The 22,231-nt window shown below is 44.5% G+C and overlaps 1 protein-coding gene across 1 annotated transcript; it reads right to left on the minus strand.

The window, feature by feature from the left end:
* Positions 1 to 528: 528 nt before the first annotated feature.
* Positions 529 to 20,844, minus strand: LOC141960928 (neurotrypsin-like). Its single transcript, XM_074907250.1, has 15 exons — positions 20,454 to 20,844; positions 18,358 to 18,403; positions 16,776 to 17,012; positions 15,324 to 15,447; positions 14,445 to 14,620; positions 13,782 to 13,929; positions 12,905 to 13,083; positions 12,353 to 12,494; positions 11,077 to 11,279; positions 9,926 to 10,067; positions 9,461 to 9,666; positions 8,827 to 8,905; positions 8,456 to 8,578; positions 7,634 to 7,914; positions 529 to 5,899 (listed from the first exon to the last, which is right to left on the minus strand). Exons 1-15 carry the CDS (start codon positions 20,511 to 20,513, stop codon positions 5,589 to 5,591), a joined length of 2,457 nt encoding a protein of 818 aa, XP_074763351.1. The 5' UTR covers positions 20,514 to 20,844; the 3' UTR covers positions 529 to 5,588.
* Between the last annotated feature and the right edge of the window lie 1,387 nt (positions 20,845 to 22,231).

The raw sequence follows: 22,231 nt of genomic DNA on the forward strand, positions 1-22,231 counted from the left end.
GGAAGGGTGCAGAATAGAACTGTTCTCTTGCATTAGTGGCTCATTCAAACTGCATTTCCTTTCTCCCGGTTCTACTTTTCCAAAGGTTGGCTTTGATTCTTAATGTGGTGTCACATGAATCCTAGACCAAAGGGAGCCTAAATCATGCTGAACAAGTTTGTTCAAAGGTAGTAGAGAAAGATCAGCTACAACATCAAATTATAAAGCTAATATATTAAATCCTGTTAAATTTTAAGTGCAATGAGTTGACCTGCAGATACCCCTTACCTGTTGCAAATAGCCAAAACTGTGGCATTTGAAGAACTCTTGAATTTCATTGTAATGGTAGCTAACATGATGCTGACTTTGTAACATGCTTTAGCATGTTAAAGCTGCTCTAAAAATAACTAATACAGAAATTTAATTAGCTTAATTCGGTGCTGAAAAAAATCCTAAAACCTGCCCATGGAACAGATTTCTTTGTTAAAAATAAGACAGAGCCCCACACAGTCACAGTATAATCCATTTATTAGCATAACTTGTGAGCCATTGGTGTTGATCCAGGGGACATGACAATTTCGGCACTTGACTGATTTCAGAGATACTCAGACCCTGGTTAGTAGAAAGGGATTTTAATAGGACTGAGTGGGCTACTACACAAGCAAGTTTTTCTTCTTGATGTGGGAAATTAAATAGTTTTCTGAACAAGGAAAAATACAGCCCAAGAGATGTGCATTGGTCCAAGTCCACAGTGCCTTCTTGCACAAGGAGTGATCCGAAGTTGGTTACCACCAGGTGCCATTCTGTTCCTTCTAACTGCAAGAAACTCCCAGCAAGTCTATCAAGATCGTGTTAAATACCACAGTACAGTTCATGTCTCAAAAGCTTTAATCTGATTGCTGAATATACACATAAAAATCTGTCTTCAAGTGACTGATGGATCACTGCAGCTTTTTTGGGGGGTGAAGAGACTTCAGGATATTGACTTCAGAAAGGAAGGAAGACAGACCCACCTCTTACCTCTGAGATAGCAAATATCCATGTTCCTGGTTCCTCACCAGTGCCTCCACTAATATGTTTGAGAAACTGATCTGTTATTCTCTGCTACAAGCATACGAGGATTACAAGGGTAATCGACATCCTGTCCAGGTTAACAAACAGCTGCCTGATTAATTACAGCATAGAACATAATTCATAGAAATCATCAGAACAGTGGTCGGCTACAGGAAGGGGATAAATCTCTAATCCAGCTTCAGCTGGCCAAAGCCTGGAGTGGCATCAAGGCAGGGCTGATAGGGGTACCACTGCAGGCACTGCATGTCAGGAAGACACTGGCACTGGGTCAGCCTTTGTAGAGCACTGGGGTATTCCCTCAAAGAGGGATACCTGGAGCACTAATAGCTGCTCCTTGGACCCTTTCCATAGCCACGTTTCTACTTCTGTCAATGCTTCCCTTTCTCATGTAACCAGCATGTGCCACACTGCTACAGGAAGTTGTCTCACAGCATCCACATGGCACAGTGCAGCCACCAGCAACAGTGTCTGAGCTTCTAGCTCTTGGAAATAGTGTGGTGTGCATTACCCTTATCCAACAGACTAACACTCTGAAGATGGACTGTATCAGCCCTACAGGTACATCAGCCAAGGCAAAGCTCTACACAGCTATTCAGGTGCTCCCTGCCCAGAGCTGCAATATGCTCCCCAAACATACCTACAGAAATTGCTCTGGGCTCAGAGAGACTGCTGCACCTGACTGAGGCACAGGGATAATTCACCTGGCGGGTTTTCATCCCGTTGTAGCTAGGCTGCCACCAAGATCACACTACCAAGTTTAAAGCTAGCTCCAATGTACATACGTAATACACATACAGCACTGAAATCACTTACAGCATTGCCTACTATAGAAAATAATACTGAAAGTAATCAGCAGATGGCACAGCCTCCCCTGGCAAACTGCATTCAGTTTTGGTTACCAGAGCTTAAAGATCCAGCAGAAGGAGATGATGTGAAGACAGAGTCACCACGTTATCAGATATCTAGACAGTTTGGGTTGAAGAGAGACAGAAACCACAGTTTTGGAAAGGGGACTATCTCTAGACTAATGGACAACAGAGAATATAAAGCCAGGCCCCTTATTTCCTCTCATGGCTGAGAACATAAGGACAGATGAGATTCAGTGAAAACAAAAGGCAATTAATTCAGGAACCATAAAAAGAAATTATGTGCTATGGAGAATAAAATTATATTGGTTTCATTGCCAGAAAATATTGAGGCTGAGAGCTTAGTTGGATTAAATAGGAGATTAAACATTTATATGGAAGATGAAGGCTGGTTACATTAAATAGTTTTTTGAAAGTAAGGGATATAAACTCTTACACTTTAGAAAACAAAGAATCACAAAAGGATAGTGCATAATGTTTTTACAATACCTAGAGGACCAAGTACTTCTATTTTTAATTATAATAATAGTAATACAAGTAATTAATTTAAATAGGCCAAGAACAAAATTCCCCAGAAGGAAAGGTTGTTAAAACTTGTTTAGTACAAACTCATGCATACTATCCTTTGAAACATCTGCTGCTGGCCAACATTAGGTACAAAATACAGTCCTAGGGCAGCTGAGTGCCTCTTATCCAACCAGGCAGTCCCAGTAAACCTTGGTGGCAAAGCACATGAGTTTGGTTTGGGCCACAATCCCAGTTTAAACAGTAAAGAGCAGTAGTGGTGCTCTGAAACAGGTCAGGACAACTGAGGAGAGTATTGGCAGGCTTGCCTACAGTACCAGTAAAGTGTAAAAGTAGGCAAAGGAGATTGGATACTTCCTTCCCTCCTCCTGGCTCATGCAGAACTCACCAGGTGTTAATCACAAGGATTCTCACAGCTTTCATGGTGACAAGATCTAGGAGAAATATTTTGAACTAGAAAATGGGAATTTCAGAAGACAATGCCAGGCCTGCATCTCACCCGTGGTACACGGTAATTTATTTTAACTCCTGAAAATCAACCAGCTAAGTAGGCTTGAGGAAATAAATTCATTGTTTCAATCCTTCAGGTGTTTCTGTGCTTGTTGGGGTTAGGAATATACACTGAAAGATCAAATCAGGTTAAACTAGAGATGTGACAGCATCCAAGGCACAGAAACTCCATTTGAGCTGCTGTAGCATGCTGGCTTGGGGGAGGCTGAAGGCAAAAGCCAAATCCCTCCATGTTTCCCAGACAGGTACTGTTGCTGCCAGCATGGAACTTGGCGTTTAATTCCCTGCAAGAGCAGAGGTCTGTGACATAATTGCTCTCGGTCCTCCTGTCATTTTTATTCCTGAGAGATAAGGAGCAGTCTGCAGCTTGCGCCTTAGGGAGTCTCTGCCAGCAGCTGTAGGACAACACAGCCAGAGTGGAGCCAAGCACAGAGCTGCCAAAAGATCAAGCCTGGCACTTTAAACAGGGTTATCAGCACAAGCTGCACTGCAGACATTCAGGCCCTCAAGAAGAGGCACAAACAGATCAGAACTGTCTCAAAGGCCAGTTTGCATGGGTTCTGACATTTCATGTTTTAAAGGTTCCTATAATTCTTTTTTAAAATAAGGCTTCCAAGCAGGATCTTTAAACAGTCCATTGCAACACTGGTAACGCAACTTTCCTACAATCCCTACAGAGGGTAAATGGAACTCTTTAGTTTATCATTAACACACAAAAATCATCTACCTAGCAATATCAGCACCTTTACATTAAGCTGTTTTATAGAAGACAAATTAAAGCTTTAAGCAACCACTACTTATTGAATCCAAGGCAATTTCTAGGACTCTGTCACCACATGTCCTGTAAATATGACGTTGCTAATCCATGGGCTGTGCTCTGCCTCCTGTTCTTGCCTTGGCAATACCTAGGTTCTGAACACCTTCCAGACAGCAGTCCAGTGCCTGACCCAGTCATTGCCTACCCTACAGTGCACGAGCAAACCCAAAATATGCACGTGTCCCATGCTGTATTATTACTTCATGTTCAGGTCCTTGGTTATACATCAAAGCTTACTGCCCCTGCTCCTGAGCAGACCTGTCTTTTCTCTGGCGTGTCTATACACAATGAGAAAGACACTGTGCACTGCACAACTGGTAATGCACTTAGCCCTTCTGTCTATTTTTATATTTTGCTACCTACTCAAGAATAATAATTAACTTACAAAAGTGTTTAAGGCCTAAGAGGAAACTATGTTCATTTGTTCAGATGAGAGGGAAGGAAGAAATTGAAGTATTCAATTAATAACCCCTGCTTGCTCTCAGCGTTATTTCTGTTCAGGCTGAGGACTACAGCTTGATGGCAGTGCTTGAATACCCTCAAGTTAAGCCAGTTTATTCCAACTGAGAGGAATGAAAAAAGAAAATAGTGCAAAGAAGAGAAGAGAGGAAGCATAGCCCAGAGGCTGCAAGAATAGGACACACTTCAGGAAAGCCGGAAGGTGCTTTGCAGCACACTTACTGTTTTACACAAGGAGCGAGTAATTTGCTTGAGGTGCACCTATATCCCAGGAGTATTTCAATTTTTCATGGGAGAACTGTGAGCACAGAGATATTAAAGAGTAACATCACAAATAAAGGGCAGCTAATAACTATGGTGAACAAGGTACCAAGAGAAACTCCCCGCAGTGCTGTTAAATCATGATTCAACACCTGAATATTTAAGATTAACATTACATTTGGACTTAAAGAAAAATAACGTATCTATTCAGCCATTTGAGGTCACATTTTTAAGTTCTTCGTAGTAATCACAAGGGCAAGAAAGCTATTGTCTCTTAAAAATTAAGATTTACTCTCACAGCAACACCTGATTCTAGAAGATGCTACTTTAAGGAAAAAAACAAAAACAAAACAAAAACAAAAAAACCAAACACCAAAACAAAACAAAAAACCCCCCAAAAAACAAAAACACAAAAAGAAACACTATATTGAGAAAGCAGCAATAAAACCACAGCATCTGGCAGCTGGAAATATATGAGAGAGGATTACAGCAGGAGGGAGAAGCATCTCTTAGCAGGGACAGACATTTAAAGGGCTCATATGGGAGCAGACCTACTATTCGGAAGAGAAAAGGTTCCCCCTAGGGACACAACAGGGAAGGAAAAAAACCCAACTGTTGGCCTGTTCCTCAGCTCAGGTCAAATCTTCTGATTTCTGGAATTGAAGAGAGTTGTTATGAAAAAATATATTTCCACTATGCCAGGGCCTGGTGCTATCTTCCAAGCATCTCACCTCTCCTTGCAGTGTTTTTCAACTGTGCAAACATACAAAAACAGGAATAGATTTACAGAGGAAGGTGTCTCTCCACTTCTACCATTGTTGTGTGCTAGGGCAAAGGAACAAGTATGATTACAGGACTCAGATAGTCAGAGCAACATACACTTATCATTCTTACCAGTGTGCACCTGCTTTCTCTGCTCAGAGATTATGGACTAAAGTGAAAACAAAGACTTTAAAGAATCAACCATAATGTTTTTCTCCCAGTTCTACAGTCTAATGACAAAATAAATCTCTGTCAGTCACAGGCCAGAAGCCACAGCCTTCTGCTGATGCAGGACAAAAGGATCATACATTGAAGTTCCTAGAGTTCAGACATTTTCATTTTAGCTTGGTCACTTTCTTGATCCAGGGTACATATTTGCTGACCTTTGTGTACACACCAGGGGAATCCTTCCGACCACAGCCATAACCCCAGGAAGTGATCCCCAAAATGATCCAGCGTCCGTTTGACCTCTGACACATGAGTGGCCCTCCACTGTCACCTTGGCAGCTGTCCACCCGTTTATCTTCAGAGAGGTTCCCAGCACAAATCATGCGGTTAGTGAACTTCTGCCCATAACGGACCTCACAGTCTTCCTGTGGGAGAAGAGGCACCACCCCCTGCAGCAGGGTTCTCGAGTAGGACTTCCCTGGAACAGAACACACCAGCCAGACCAATTTATCTAGGGACAAAAGCAGCAACCTAGAGCAACAGTACTCGGTGCAAAAACTGGTATTTGTACGTTTCATGTAAAGATTGCAGCACAGAAATAGGCTGATCTCATCATCTCTGAACCACCAGAACTTCAGAAAACAGTGCTGCAAAGCCAGACCACAAAAAAGATCTGCAAGATCAAAGAAATAGGGAAGAGGTTGGAGAAAAAGGTTAGATCAAAGGATGAGTCTTACTCCAGGTTCTGCCAACAGGTAACTTGAACCTCGTTCAATTTATTTCACCTCTCTGAGCCTCAATTTCCTCCTCTGTAGAACAAGGACTTTGTTTTCTCAAGAGAATAAATGCAGTAATATTTGTAAAGTGATCAGTTCTCAGAAAAGTTTTGGAAGATGTTTCAGAGGCATCCAAATATTATTCAAAGGGAGCTTACTTCATCTTTGGCCAGATTTGTCCCTATTTGCTCAATCTTTTTATTACCCCAGACAAGCTCAGAACACAAGATTCATGTACTATATTAGAGTCCAACCTTTCTGTGCCCAAGGTTTATGGTAAGTTCACAAGGTAGTAGGTAACTGCCCCTCTCATTGGGAAAGCTGGGTTTGGGTCATGGGAAGGATTCTAGCCATTAAGCCCCAGTACAGCTTAAGGGAGTTACATGGCTAAGGTGCTCCTTGATCCTCCCCAGACACCCTGAAGTGACACGTGCACCTGGTGCAACTGACTCTAAAGGCAAATGTATACTTGCAGTTAAACACTTGGGGTACCAGCTAGGGAGACAGCTGGGAGGATGGTTAGTCCAAAATCAACAGACAAGCTCCTGGGGCTATTTGCCTTTTGGCAGCAAGTCTTTCTGAACATATGGCTTTGCTCCAGTTACAGTAGCCCCAGAAAGGCCTCCTTGCCTCAAGCCCTGCATTGCATCTCTGATCCTCAAAGGGGGGAGGACTGGACAGCCAGTTATAAAACTTCATTTAGTGTTTAAAGCTGTCTGCAGACCTCACTAATGCATCCATGTCAGGACTCCACTAAGACCAAACCGTTTTAAAACATTGCCTTGAGAGAGTTAAAGATTTAGTAAGGAATACTTTCTAGAATATTCCCTGTTTCCTTTTACATAGGAAGCTCCATAGCAATGTGCTGCAAGCAGACAGGTACAGGCTCTGTCTCAAACCTAGTGCAGAAACCAGCCTTGGAGTGCAGCTGTCCCTGCAGCAATATCCAAGGAAATCAAGAAAGATAGTCTGAGAGAGATTCCTTCCACCTCTAAGCCCCCACTTCACTACTGCAGTATCATGAAGGAGGCAGAAGGTCATAGAAACATGACGGCCTCCCACAGGCTTTGCACACCAGCTCTGCACAGGCTGCTGCTGCCTAAGGAGTCTGCTGTGAGCAAACATGCATGTAGAAATGCGAAGAAAGAGAAGACTGTGGCCAAATGGCAGCATTGCTCTCTACCACAGCTTCAGAAGGATGCTATGGCAAGAAAAACTTCCCCCATGGGCAGGGTCAAGAAGCCACAAAACCAGAAGAAAACACAATGGCACAAAAACCACCTCACCTCCCTGCTTCTTATCACCATGTGCTGGAACAGATTATAGGAGCAGTAAGAACATGGCCTTGAGTTCTGCAGGCATAAATTAATGGCCCGTGTAGGCTTCTGAAACTAGACTCTCACACCTTTCTTGCCCCTCAAAGCCCCATGACTCACCTGTGTCTCCCCAGCCAGAGATGATGCAGGCTTGCCTGTTGATATCAGACTTCTCTTTCCTACTGGGCAGGCAGACAGGCAGAACATGGCGATTGAAGGAGAGACAGTGTCCCTCTCTGCCCCTCATCCGGACCAGGGCAATGTCATTATCATTGCTGCCAGCCCAGTAGTTCCTGTGGAGGACAATCCGATCCACGAGCAGCTCCCTCTCAAACTCATCCTTCACACCTGTGTGGTAATCACCCACCCGCAGCAGGTAACGCCGTACATCAACACCAAACCTGGGGAAAAATGAGAATTAAGATCTTGATACTCCTACTAAGAAGGAAACAGACTCACACAAGTCTCAGTTGCTATGAGACTGAACCACCTCCTCACAAATGGGCAAAACAATGCCAGCTACAGGACTGTAGGCCCTCATTAGCAGATGTGATAATGCCAGCAGTTGCAGTCAATGGGTGTCCCAAATCACTATTTACCATGCACAGGATTCTTTTTCCTATAAAAAGGGCTACAATAGTTGCAACAGACTTGTGACTTTATCTGTTCACAGTTCCTTAAATCACTGAAGAATGGAAAAAACCTGGTTCCCTTTAAGTTGTAAAGCCTCAAAGTTAAGAGGGCAGGTGTAAGCAGTGAAGGATAAAGCAAGTCTATATTGAGTCATCCCCATAAGTGCTCCAAGATCACATACAACATAACCTGAAGGTCTTGGTTTATTAACTTTGCTCATGTGGTTCCACTGGGCTGGAGGATAATCTTCTATAAGGTTATTTTGTTCATTATTGAATACCCCTCAGGATACCCCACTCACAAACACACCTTTTGAAGCAGTGGGCTGCAGTCACCACCCAGCAGCTGCTGATCAGTGTTGCTCCACACAGCAGACGAGTATCTCGATGAAAACCTTTCAACCGTAGTGACACCTGCCATGGCCAACCACCTCTAAAGAAGAAACAGAGGATTTATAGGTGTCAACACATATGGGAGCTGTTTTCCTCTTTTCCCATCCACTCTGCCCCCTCTGGACTCAGCTGGAATGCATTCTTCCCTAGATAGGCCCACTGGTTCAAATCAAGTTCAAAAACCACCAGTGAAAATGTGTTAATGTACTCATCATTTGCCATCTATTTTCAGAGCCTGTAGGAAAGCTGGAACCAGTTCTGACTTTCCCAACAATTACAGGGTAGTACCTGAGAGACTTGTTTCCACCTATGATCCTTTTCTTGCGACGGTGAAGCAGGCGCATCCCACACACACCAGACTCTGGACCTGCACAGCCAAAGTTAGAGCATTTGGGTAGAAACCTTCAGCTTAAGTAACAACAATTGCTGTCACAGAGCCAAATACCATTCGCCTTCCCTAAGGGCATTAATCCTCATGGTAGCTGACTGCATTATGTTGTGCATATGGAATTCATAGGTTTGATTCCATAAGTTCCTTCAGTTTTGGTGGAGGTGCTTACCTGCAGTATCTGATCTTAAACCAGGAATGGGACTTCTACAGCTATGTCCTCAGTCCTCTAAAACCCAAAGTCTGCTCATAGTTACTGCTCTAAGGAAGGGTACGGTGACTTGGTTGTGGGGAAGTTCTGCAGGCTCAAAGGCCTGACGTGGGTGGAGCCCCTCAGATTAGTTGGGAGCACTCTGTGCTCCCAAGAATAGACAATGAAAACAAGTTAAAAGTAGGAGGTGCAGGACAAGACATGCTTATTTTGAAGGTAAAGCTTCAGCCAAAGAGAACTACTACAGGGAAAAAGCATAAAGGCATGCAGAGATCCTACAACTGAAGCTCCAGATTTTTGCATAGAAGAAATGGGCATGTTACCTGTTCTCACGATATCTTGAGCCTTCTCTTCCACATAGTCACAGATCACACCAGCATCCTCACTGTGCCAGCAGCTGTGAATCCCAGTGTCAGGCCTGACACATTGCCCTAGAGTGTGCTCCATGCCACTGCATTCTATGTTGTCCAGATGGATGGGCCCATGGCCTTCACCAAAATAAGCCATTGCCCTGGCTTTTGCTGTACCACTGCAATTAGAAAGAGGGTAGCTAATCTGCAGTAAGCAGGAGGCAGATAAGCCTGATGCACCAGAACATTTTAAGACAAATAATATTTATGTGTCACTCCACACACAGACAGTAATACAGTGAGAATAGGACCCTACTCCCTCAAACATATGTGGGTAAGCCAAAACCAAGAAATGGAGACCCCAGAAACAGGTCCAGAAAGAAGCAAACCCCCGGAGAGCTGTTTCTGTCTGAAAAATGCATGTACTACAGCTCTTACCTGAATCCCAGTTGCCTGCAAACCACTGCAGCATCTCTGTCTGTCCAGCCATCATCACAGACGCTGCCCCACTGCCCATTCAGAAATACTTCAACCCGTCCCTCCTTGGTGCTTTCTCCATCCACCAGCCGTACAGGAGGCCCTGAAGGAGAAAATACATGGGTTGCTGCAAACAAAACACCAGAGAGTGTGAGGTGCCAAGAACTTGGGTCTTATAGGAAAAGATAAATCCCAGATATCATTAAGCTTAAAAAAAAAAAAAAAAAAAAAAGAAAAAAAAGGACTGTTTCTATATGAAGACAATTCACCTCTGTGCTGAATCAGAAGTCATATTCATTTATTTAATATATACAGGAAATCATTAGTGGATCATATTCTGAAAGCTGAGTAAAGAGGAGAACAAGAACAGAAGGAAAGTTATTAATTCCTGAGCCAAGAGTGGACAAGCTAAAACATGCCTGGGAAAGAAATCCATTAAATTACAAAACTCTTATATCATTCTAAGCAAGAGAAGAGTTCTACATCCAGGAAAAACAAAAATGTTGGATGCTGTCTATTTCAATAAAGAATGTCTGACAGACTCTAAAGTCTCCTGTAGTAGGGAAAGGGGAGAGTATAAGGCCTCATATAAATGAGGAAATTATGCTAACTTGAAATACATCCACAATTTTAATTAAAAGTGTGCCATCCACATAATACAGTGCAAATTTCCGCACAACAGCCCCTTGCACCTGAAGTCCTCTTGTCTAGGCAAGGTGTGACACTAACCTAACTACACCAGTTTCCTAAAGGGTCTAGTTAAAGAGGTCCCATGTTCCCACAGACACGGGGCTGGGGCATGTCATCAGTGAGCAATGGCACACTAAGGCAGCGACCGTTCCTCAGCCCCTTGGGTTTGTTTCAGAGACTGTCAATACAGTTCTCTCCAGTTTCAGTTTCTCTGCAGGTCTGGCCATAGGTCTGGTGGAGTCACAGATCTGTGGCTCTGCCTCAGGACAAAGCCAGGGCTGATTCCTAGGAGGAGTCCTCAAAAAGCAGCCCCCTCACTGAAACAGCACAGGGAAAACTCCCACATCTGCCAGAGTTTCCAAAGGAAGAGACCAGCAGGTGACACTTCCCCACCATCCAAGGCAAGAAGCAAGGCAAGTTACCCAGGCTGCCGTCCATGACCGTGTTGCTCTCTGGGGAACAGCGGACTGCCACATCCTCGGCGTGTGAGCAGTCATGCTGCCCCCAGTTGCTGTGGGGACAGTCCAGGAGGGACAACTCTGTCCCCACACAAGCCACATCATCCAGTAAGATAAAGCCTTGGCCAGCAGCATAGTCCCCTTCAGAGGCCAGGGTAGCAGGACCACTAGAGGAAGGAAATAGAGCATAACATCAGATTCATTAAAACTCATTAATCCCACAGAGGGACCCAAGCTCAGACCCAAAGGGAAACTCCCCTGCAGAGCTCAACTGTGATATTGGTGGCCTCCTGACCTAAACCGCTCAGTGACACACAGGATGGCAACCAAGCAGCTTGCACATCTCACCGGCTTCAGTTTTCAGAGAGGGCCCACTCAGACCAGCCCATTTTCCAGCATCTGGTCAAAGGCACAGTCACACAGTCATAATAGCACAGAGGGCCAGCTATAGCACAGAGGCTGCTTTGCAGACATGACACCAGGTACATCCATTTGGGGACAGCCTAGCATTTAAGTAATTCTACTTCTTTTTATAGGAAGCAGCTATCTGGAATTGAAATGCAGAAAGCTGCAAACTTTTAGGTACTATAAGAGATGACAAACACAGTGTGCAGATGAACTCAAAGGGAAGAATTTAGTTTAGGCTGTTTCAGTCTATAAAGCTGAAATTTTACAAGGATACCCTAACCATATTAAAAAAATCTACAAAAAACCCTCAACCCCTTAGTGGCTCCAAGACTACAGCATCCTGATTTTAAATCTTCCTCACACTCATACCTGGAGGGAAAACAGTTCAGCAACAGGCTGAAAATCCCTAATACTACTCTTTTTTTTTTTTTTCCCTGATAGTCTTTGTTCAACTACTGAAGCAGGTGATATGTTTAGCTGACAGAGCAGAGGGGGTGGCAGTGCTGAGCTGATACACCTGCAAATTTAAGGAGTGTTAAAGAGAACTTTCTGACTTTGGTGAGGGACTCATAAAGACAATATCAATCTTGTTACTGCTTTCAAAACCGACTGAGGCAAGAGATAATAAAGATTCTACCACCCCCCCCACACACACCCCCGGAAAGGATGTGGATACCTGTTAATCTTTCCCAAATAAAATTGTATAATGGTAATAACCCTTCTAATGAAGACAACATTGAAGCATTAAGGTCCAACCTATTGCAGTGAAGGGTGATGGTACCTAATCCTTGAAATTAAGAAGCACAGACACTACACACACTCTCATTCCTACCTGAAGCCCAGCTGCCTGCAGACCACCTGGGCACCAAGGTCTGTCCAGCCATCATCACATACTGTGCCCCAGTCTCCATTGTGATAAACTTCTACCCTGCCTTCGCTGTGGCTGCGGCCACCAACCAGCCTGACAGTGCCCTCTGCAAGGGGTGGGAGAAGGAAAGGTCAGCACTCAGCAGGGGAGAAAAGAAACAGCCTGGCCCCACCCTGCTGAAGTTTCTGCACAGCCCGTGAGTGAAAGAAACCAGACACAGATATCTGTGGGTACTCAAAACCCAAACATTCATTGCTCCCAAACATACCCATGTGCCAGAGGACGATTCATCTCAGCCTTTCCATGCCACCTGTGGAAAGCCATGGGAACACCACCAATACTCTGATATATTCTCACCCGCTGCTTGCTCTTTACCTCCACATCTGGCAGCCCTTGTGGGAGCCATACGTAGAAGCCCTGCAGGATCTTCAAGTGGTGGGGTTATCTGCTGAGCAAGCCGTGTAATATGGGAGTAAGACCAGCACATCTGACTGGCATAGGGCTGTAGATCTGTACCTGTGAAAGGATCACAGGAGACTCCAGCATCTTCAATGTGGTCACAGTTTTGCTGTCCCCAGTCACTCTTCTTGCACTGGTCAAGTGAGAGTTCATTGCCAGAGCACTCCACTTCATCCAGCAGGATTGGGCCAGATCCCTGCCCATAGTGAGCCCATGACAAGGCTTTTGGGTTCCCACTGCAAACATTACAGATATGCTCAGTGAGGAAGGTCAGTCTTGTGCCCTCAGATTCTGCCTTGCACAGGGACTCTGCTATGATAGGTCAGTGTCCTCCCATAGATAATCTGTATTTCTTACACAGTGGTGTTGCCAACTGATAACTGAAATATGTTATTGGAAAGTTTTGTAATGAGACCTTCCAACACATAACAAAGACACATCTGCAACATGAACAGTTCAGACACCTGGGGACTTCTGAGGACAGTGATGTTTCAATCTCAGTAACAGGCAAAACTCCCAAAGTTTGAGGGATTTCAAACTTGAATTGTCTATTTTAAACAATTTTACACCAATGTGATTTTCAAGAATGCTCAGTATACAACAGCTCCCATGTAAAGCGCTGAACGGCACACAGGAGAATAAGGTGCTCTGTCTTGCTTTCCATCTGAAGAGGATAAGGGCAGTCAGTGAAAAGTAAGTTCACATATGAAAATCACAAGGGCAAGTTATCACTGAGACCAAGAAGATTTGCATTATAAAATAGTGAACAGGGATAAACACAAACAAACCTTACACAGGAATACAGCAACTTTTTTTTTTTTCCACAGCATAAAACTGACAGGAATTAAGTACAAAATCCCTTTATAGAATGCTCTCACATTCTTCATTCTGCCTACTTCTATTACCACTCCATAATGTACAGTGTGGAAATTACCTGAGTCCCAGCTGCCTACAGACTACTTCAGCATCCCGGTTGTCCCACTGGTCATCGCAGATGGTACCCCACTTGCCATCATGGTAAACCTCTACTCGCCCTTCAAAGCTCTCCTTTCCCCCAACTAAACGCAGTGGGGCACCTACACCTGTGCTTCACAAGAGGGAAAGAGAGCACAACAGAACAAGACAAAGACAAAGCACATCCAGCAGTTCAGGGTGTAGAGTCATTCACCAGCTAGAGGGGCTTTTGGGATGCCCTTGTCCCACCCTACCACATCCTCCCTTCTAGACTCCCCCAGAAGGATCCACAATTGCAGCCCACAGTATGAGGTATTGCTGATACAGGGATGGCTCTTTATCTGGCTGCTACGGTGACTAGGACTTTGCTGCCTGCAGACAAAAACCTGGTTTGATAAAAAGAGCATGTGGTCATAAGCAACAGCAATCTTTCAGCAATTGTAGAAATATGCCCATTCTGAGTATTTGGGATTGGAAAAGGATGGATAATTTTCCACTGGAAGGAAGATAATGACCTGTATAGCAAGTGGAAGAAGAACATTCTTCAATTATTTGCTCTCAACAGCTTCATGACCTTAGATTTTACATCCTTTCAGCAACACTGATGCAAGAAACATGGAGCGAACCTCCCCTGGAGATTTACCTTCTGGAGGGACACAGGTTACCATGGCAGTCCCCTGGTTACAAGCTCCTGACATAGCTTCCTGATAGTCACACTGCAGCAGGGCTTTCTCATCCCCATGGCAGTTTGCTGACTGCAGGTGCAAGGGAACAGGCCATGGTCCAGGATGATTCTTCTTCCCAGCTGTGCCAATCTCACTGGTACAGAGAATGCAACAGAGCAATGAAATGCCATAGCACTGAGCAACTTAGGAGTTCCCCTCAGTTCTTAGGACTCTCCAGTCCAGTTGCAACATTTCACATCCTCGTGAACCCAGTTGATTAGGAGTGCATAAAGGGGTGGCCATTTACAGCCTAATGGGAAAGCACAAGCAAGCACCTCCCACCACCTAACCTGTTTTGTGTTCCTACTTAATGCAGAGGAATTGGTCTGGTCAGAAGTAGCACCCTTGTTGAGAGTGATGAAGAAACCCATCAACTGATTCAAACATCCAAATATCACCTTCTTCCTTTTCTGTGGACCTTGCTATTTGGAAGTTTGAAGTTCCAAATCCCAGATTCCCAAAGAGGGTTCACACTCTCAAAACTTCTATTAGGTCACTACAGTAACTCCAGCTGGTAATACTAAAAAAGGGGATATGATCTCACAACTCACACATCAGTCTGGAACACAAAGCAGAAATTACTGTTTTAAAAAATTCTTGCAGATGCCAATTGGGGTTGGGCATAGCCACAGAAAAAAAACATTACGAGAGGACCCTGGTAAGTGGGAAATGAGCCCACAGAACAAACTCCTCTACCCCAGCCAACACACTATGCCAGAGGGGCTGTAACCACAGAGGCTGTTCTTTCAAAGGCCACATGAGCATCTAGCTCTCTGCAACCAGACTGAGGTTCCTACCTGAGACCTAGCTGCCTGCAGACAACGCTGGCATCCCAGTCAGTCCAGTGGTCAGCACAGATGGTGCCCCAGAGTCCACTGAAGTACAGCTCCACACTACTATCTTCTGCCAACCGCACAGCACCTTCCAAAAGAGAGAAAAAAAAGCTGCGATGTTCTAATGGGGGTTTCAGACCAGCAACTCGTGGACTTGCATGTAGCTGAGCTGAGCTGCACTTTGCTTCGCTCATCCCTGTTTTGCTTCTGCTGTTACTGAAGTGACTTGTCTGAAGGAGTGCAGGATGTGGCACCTTCCCGGTTCCAGCAATGCCTGCTGAGGAGGATGGCTGGTGCTATGTTCTTTTCAAAGTCATGGTAATATCAACAGGAAACTTGGCTTCTGCCACAGCTCCTGGATTCTCCTTCTGTGAAATGGGGATGATTTTACATGCTACCTTGAAAAAGTGTATGGAAATAGCAGGCTCTATAATTCCTTCTGACACTCCATTGATTTATTTTCCATCAGCCACCACACCTATGAAAGTCACTGTTGCTACAGCTAGAGGTTCGGGAAGAGCAGGTGAATCCTCTTTAATTTCTCTAAGAAAAGTAAGTGCCAATGTAAATGCCCTTTCAATTCCCACTGCACCACAAATACCTCCTCAAATCTCCTTGCTCAGTTATGTATTGGGAGAAGGATACACCTGCTGTCTGTGGTACCTCAGTGCAGGCACACAGCACACCTAAACTTGTGTCCTTCACTTTAATGAGGCCATCTTTGGAAGTACTTCCACTGGCAAGGGAAAAGACACTGTAATTTAATTTATTAAACTGGTACTTCAACTGTTCTTCAAAATGTGAGAAAAGCAAGGAAGGTCAGAAAACAGGAGGACAAACAAAACATTTCCAAGAATACTGCACTGGAGTCAGTGCCTTGAGAGAGTTCAGCTCCCTTGCATGCCTCAAAGTAAGCAGCAGTCCTTGTTCAGGACCGTAAGGAATTTTAAAGCAAGCCTATGACCTACCTTGCCACAGAAGATTTACAAACCTAGCCACAGATTTTTCCTTGTTATGTTTGAACTGCTACACTTATATGAGCAGAGCTCTGATATGGACACTTAAGGAGCAGGAGTGGGTTGTTTCCCACATAACTTAAACTGTTTTCAAAGTGGCATAAGTTAACAGTAAAAAAACCCAAAAATCACTCTCCTTGTATGAGAATAAAAACATCTATACAAGGCATTATGGCTACAGCAGCTTAAATCCACCCCCTACTATATACAGACGTTCTTCTCCCACACAGGCTAGCCTCTAGTCCTAATTATTTTGACATTTTGGGACAGTTACTGTACTGTGTTTCTGTCACAGGGTGTCTCACCTGCTGCTTGCAAGTCTGTGCAGCACACATTTCTGGCCTGAGCCTCCTGTGACAGTGCTGCCTGGGCACTGGCAGAAACATGCAGAAGATCTTACCTTGGTTACAGTCACAGTTAGCCCAACCGATGGCCCCTGACGCAAGCCGGTAGAAGCACCAGGGTGTAGTTCCCCCATCTGGGTTCCTGCAGTGGTTGTGGTCCCCCAAGCCACGGTCTGGGTACTGCTGAACATAGTCGGGGAACTCTGCCCAGCTGAGGCACTCTGCCCCGGCCTCAGTGACTGCCAGCGAGCCATTGTAATACCCAAGTGATCCAACACCACACACGCTGGATGCTGGGTACAGGAAGGGAGCTGTTAGCATCACTTAAGGCATCACACACTGAGGCTCAGACAATGTGGGAGATACCAGCTGATCTCCCAAAACACCTCCTGTGTCTGAAGCATTCATTGCTACTTGCTTGGTTTCAATTCTATCACTCTTCAAGGCAGCTGCTCAAAGCTGTCGCAGCTGTCTAAAAACCAAAGTGATCTGAAAGTCATAAATTGCCCAGATAGACCTTTGAAATGTGTTAACTCTGGGCCCAAACATGGACAATTTCAACCAGTTCAAACTACTGTTTATTTCAATAGATGTATTCCCTTACTCTGAAACAGCACTTGAGCCTGGCACACACTCTTCCACTTCCTTCCCCACCTGCTTTGACATCTGAAAAGGATACTCTTAAACTTGATCCTAGGCTCTTTAGAAGATTAATTGCCTATCTAAATTGATTGAAACTGAGAAGAATTTAAAATTAGCTGTAATTTCATTCTATAAAGCAGGAAAGTGGGAAATGACATGGTATTTCATTGTATGTATGTTACCTATACGTATTAGCATATCACCTGTCTTATCTGAACTTGGCCAATGTATAGGAAGGGAAAGGAAACCTATTCTGGGGGGAAGTGCAGGTGCCAATGTTCCAGGTGAGTACCCATGTGAAATAGCTCATGCAAAGAAACCCCAACAATTAATTTAATATGGTCTTTAACAAAGAAGATAACTCTCCATTCATGACCCTGAAATAAGAAAGCGGGAAAACAGAACCAGATTCGGTGTGAGAGCGGGCTTTTTAACAGACTCAGAAAAGGATAACAGTTATAGCTCTGTTCACTGAATAAACTGAAAACCCTTCTGCCATAAAGACACACAGTGTAAACAGCAAGGGTACAAAGAAACGTTGCCTCATGCCATTTGCCTTCTAGCCACTGACAAGCCCAGAGGGGGTAAGTGACAGCTGAAGGTTAACTGCAAGTTACAAAAATGAGAAGCAGTTACAGGTAGGTGTCTGGAAAACACACCGTGCACTTTACATCAACTGGTACCTTCAGAGGGGGTGTATGAGAATTCAGTAGTTATTAGAGCAGCGGAAAGGTGAGCATTCAAAAAAAGACTGAGGAAGAGAAAGAGAAAAAAGAACATGTGGGAGGAGTAGAGAACTGCAAGAGTACTAGACATGAAGAATAGAAAGTGGTCTGGCCATTTTGGGGAAGGAGAGAAACATTGAAGCAGGAGAAAAGATTGAAGAAGTGATGGAAAGAAAGGAAAGATGCCAGATAGCAGTGGTTCATTGTACCTATGGTCTCACTGCAGGAAAGAATCTGCCCGATGACTGAATTAATAACTTCTTGTTCTTACCTGCACTCTGCAAATGGTTTTGGTTGGGCTGGGATCCCAGGAAAGCCTGGAAAAAGGAACAGAGCAAAATCAGAGAGATGATTATCCAATGAAATAAACATGGGCATGTCCTAAAAGCAGCTCATCCTTTTGCTGCTTTAGGCAAACACACCCCACTCTACCCATTTCTCCTCTTCAAATCCAGTCAGCGCTCTGCCCACTAGCAACAAAATGAGTAACTACTGGCCTGCAGAGATTTAGCCGTGATCTAAGCACAACATTACAGGGCTCTGCTTGTTCTTTTCCAATAGAATTGGAAGCCTGAGCGAGATGCCTATAGAAAGAAAAGCTAGAGGAAAATCACTGTTATCAGTAAGAAAAATAATGAATAACCACTCATTCTCTCTCCAGTTACAGGCAAGCCATCTATGGCCACAGCAGCAGAGATATATCTACAGGATGGGATGATGCCTCCAGGGATCTCTGTTAAAATAGTAATAAGCATCCATGTACAAAGTGGGGAACACCTAAAAATGAAAATCCATCAAGGCTTTTTGAGGATTTTTGTTTTAATACATGACAATATGATATGGTCTTATTATCCAAAAGGGGTTAAATAGCTAAGAACAAAAAATATGAAATGAAGCCCTCAGAATTCCAGCATCCTGTCTGGCCCCAAAACTGCATTTCCTCTTATAGGCAGTGTTTTGGTGTTTATAACTTGACTGCTGGCTGAGAGATAGGGATCTCCAGTCAGTACCATTACATGGTGTGCAGGCAGGTGCAAGATCTTCAGAGATGCAAAATGAGAAGAAACTGCACATGTTTCTGTTAGCTCCTTGTAGTTTAATTCATTTCTAAACACTTAATGAACATTGCTAATACTTTTATATGAACAAGGGGTTGTAATTCACAGAACAGAGGTGTGCATATAAAGAATACTAGCTGTTGGAAATGGTTCTTTTTTTCTCCAAATGCAGCAATTTTGCTTCCCTCATCTTCACCTCTCCTTGGAAAACGGGAAGAGTAAAATTTGGAATTAAACCAAATCTACCTCTGGAATAAATTGAGATAGTTCCCATAGATACCTGACAAGAATGACATCTACTCATGGCAGATGTAATTTTCAAATCAAGGTTATGAATATGGTCCAGCAAGCGTTGACAACCATGGCCAAGCTCCAGCATCACCCTCCAGAAGTCAGAATGTGACACTGCATATTGAAGATGAATTCCGGACATGGTTCAGAAACAGCAGATCAGATCTCAGGTGTGTATGCACAAAGGGACGCTTTTCAGCCAAGAATCCATTTATCTGCATGTATCAGGCTGTTGCAAGCCCACATAATGGTCCGTGAGCCAACAATGCTGAAGGACTTACCTGAGAATCTCAAAGCTCTTTGCAAAGAGAGGAAAGTGAGCTAAACTACACTTTTGTGAGTGCACCAAACAAGTGACTGAGCCACAGTACAGGTCCCCCAATTCCTAGCTTTTACTGTGCACCTGCACACACATGTAAGCCTGCAGGCAATAGAGGGATGGTTTGAACTAATAACAGGCTGTATATGAAAGCCTGAACCTGCTCTTCTTGGAGACGGACCATAAACAGGAGAACTGCAGTACAAGTAAGATGCTTCCCTTCTGATGAAAGATTAGTTGCTGCCAGTTCCCGTAGCAGCTTCCAAAATCCCCTGACACTGACCGTCACCACCACCAAATTTTAGTGCAGACAGCCTGTGCTGCAGTCGCTGCCCCAGGTCTGTGTGGCTATAAATCATCTGTCCACAACAGCAATAGGGGTAATCAGTCAATCAGCAAAGAACAGAAACAAAGGGTCTCTCCTGCCGGGGTCACTGCGGTGCCTGAGCAACATAGGAAACCCAAGCCAAAGCATCTGCAAGCTCTTGTGCATCCTGCTTTCTTGCTTTATTTCCTTTTCTGAATTTCATATGCACAACAGAATAAATCCTTCCCCAAGCCCCCAGCTCTTCCCAGAGACCACAGCTGCCTAGATGCTTTGGAAAACATATTCAAGTAATAACAAGATCCACTTACAGTGAGGATATTAAAAAGCCATGTGACTTCTTACAAGCAGATAGAAGAATAACCATTTCTTACCGCCACACATCTGAGACAGGATAACAGACTCAAGAGCCCGAGTACTTTGGGGATCTCCATCCTTCCACTACAAAGTGGGCAGAAGCTTCTTCAAGCATCACGTTCTCTCTCGCTCAGCTGCTGCCTCTTCCTCGGGCTCTGCCGCTGGGTTTCCCCCGGAGCAGGGCACTAGCCGCTCCGCACCGGAGGGAGAGGGATGCCTCTTCCATTTCTATGCAGGGAAAGGGATGGAAGGGAAGGGGTCAAAGTTCTCAGCAGCATCTTAGAATTTCACTTTCCCCTTCGTCTCGCCACTTCTTCTTGATTCTTCTTTTCAGAAAGGGGAAAAGGAGGGGAGAGAAATGAGGGAGGAGAACATGCCCCAGAATTTCTCTAGCACCCTTATCGACGGGAGGAGGCAGGCGCGGACGGGTAGGGCGCAGCCCTCAGCCTGCTCCCGCACCCCGTCCCCTCCCTTTTCCCGCGTGCGCGCAACTCCCTGCCTCCTGCGCCTGCCTTCCCACAGCCGCCTCGTCCTTCTCCCCCTGAGGCACAAAGGCTACAGCTACGCCTGGGAGCTGGGGCTGTGTCCTGCCGCAAAACTCCAGCTACAAAACTGGGAAAGGAAACGGCTTGTGCGTGCACACTTGCCAGAGATTAGACTTGTTGGAAGGAATCTGGACTTTATCCCCCCAGTGCTGCCTCCACGATTAGCTGCTCGCAGCTTCCCGAGGTCAAACTCTCCTCAGATTTGAACCCAGAATACGTTAAGCAACTTCCAGATGTCCCCATGGAAAACCCACAGGTGGCACAGCCCTCTCCAAGGTGCATTCCCAGTTTTCAGCCCTGCATCTTGCCATCATGAGTATTGCCTCCAGAGACCTTTTCCATCAAGTGTTTCCTTGACCTTTGGCTGTAAAGCTATTTTCATTCGATTGGCTAGGATGCTTTCCAGAGGGTTGATCATTATTGTATTGCTATGAATAATTCTATGGGGTTTTTAGTGCTTTTGGCTTACTGCTTATGAATTAGGGTTAGAGGCTACAACAAAAGTTTTAGATTATTAAATCTAGGAAGGGAATTCATCCATTTAAAGCTGTTCAATCTTGGAAATTTTTTTACATGTTCTCTGTGCTGCTCCTTAGCTCAGACTAATAGGCATTTCCTGTAGGCATTTCCTGTATCTATGTTCTGATTTTGGAGAGATTAACTCCTAGTGTTCTACAGCATGAAACATGAAGGTCACCTTAAGAAATGAGCTCACTTCTGGCAAAGTCTGCTGAGCAGCATTTCCAGAGACACCTTCAGCATAAAAACAAGGAATGGGCTGATAAAAAAATCCATTGGCTTGACAAAAAGCCCTCTTTTTTCGTCACTCGCTTATTGCCCATTACTCACTCCACATGACAGTGTTGCCTCATCCTCAGCCACTCACCAAATGCAAGGAAATTCTGCTACATGCTGGATCTTTCACAGGAGTCACCGAGTGGCAGGAGAGCACCCTTTCTGGAGTGGATTTGTACCACAGTGCATTCTGGACACAGTGCATTTGGTCAAGAATTACACTCAAGTTAATTAGGAGCAAATCTATATCCTTGTAGTGGGGGAGGCAGATCATCAGGGCAACAGATGGAAATAGCTTAGATGCTACAACACGCTGTAACTTTCAAGCAGTACTGGCAGAAAGGAGCAAAATGATAATATGGGAATGTGTTGGAATTTAGAACCACTTACTCCAGTGAAAACAAAGAATACACCAGAGTCAGGAACAGAGTATCTACTAGCATTCAGACAAATCT

Source organism: Athene noctua, chromosome 5 (assembly GCF_965140245.1).
Source record: "Athene noctua chromosome 5, bAthNoc1.hap1.1, whole genome shotgun sequence".
In the NCBI taxonomy this organism is placed as follows: Eukaryota; Metazoa; Chordata; class Aves; order Strigiformes; family Strigidae; genus Athene; species Athene noctua.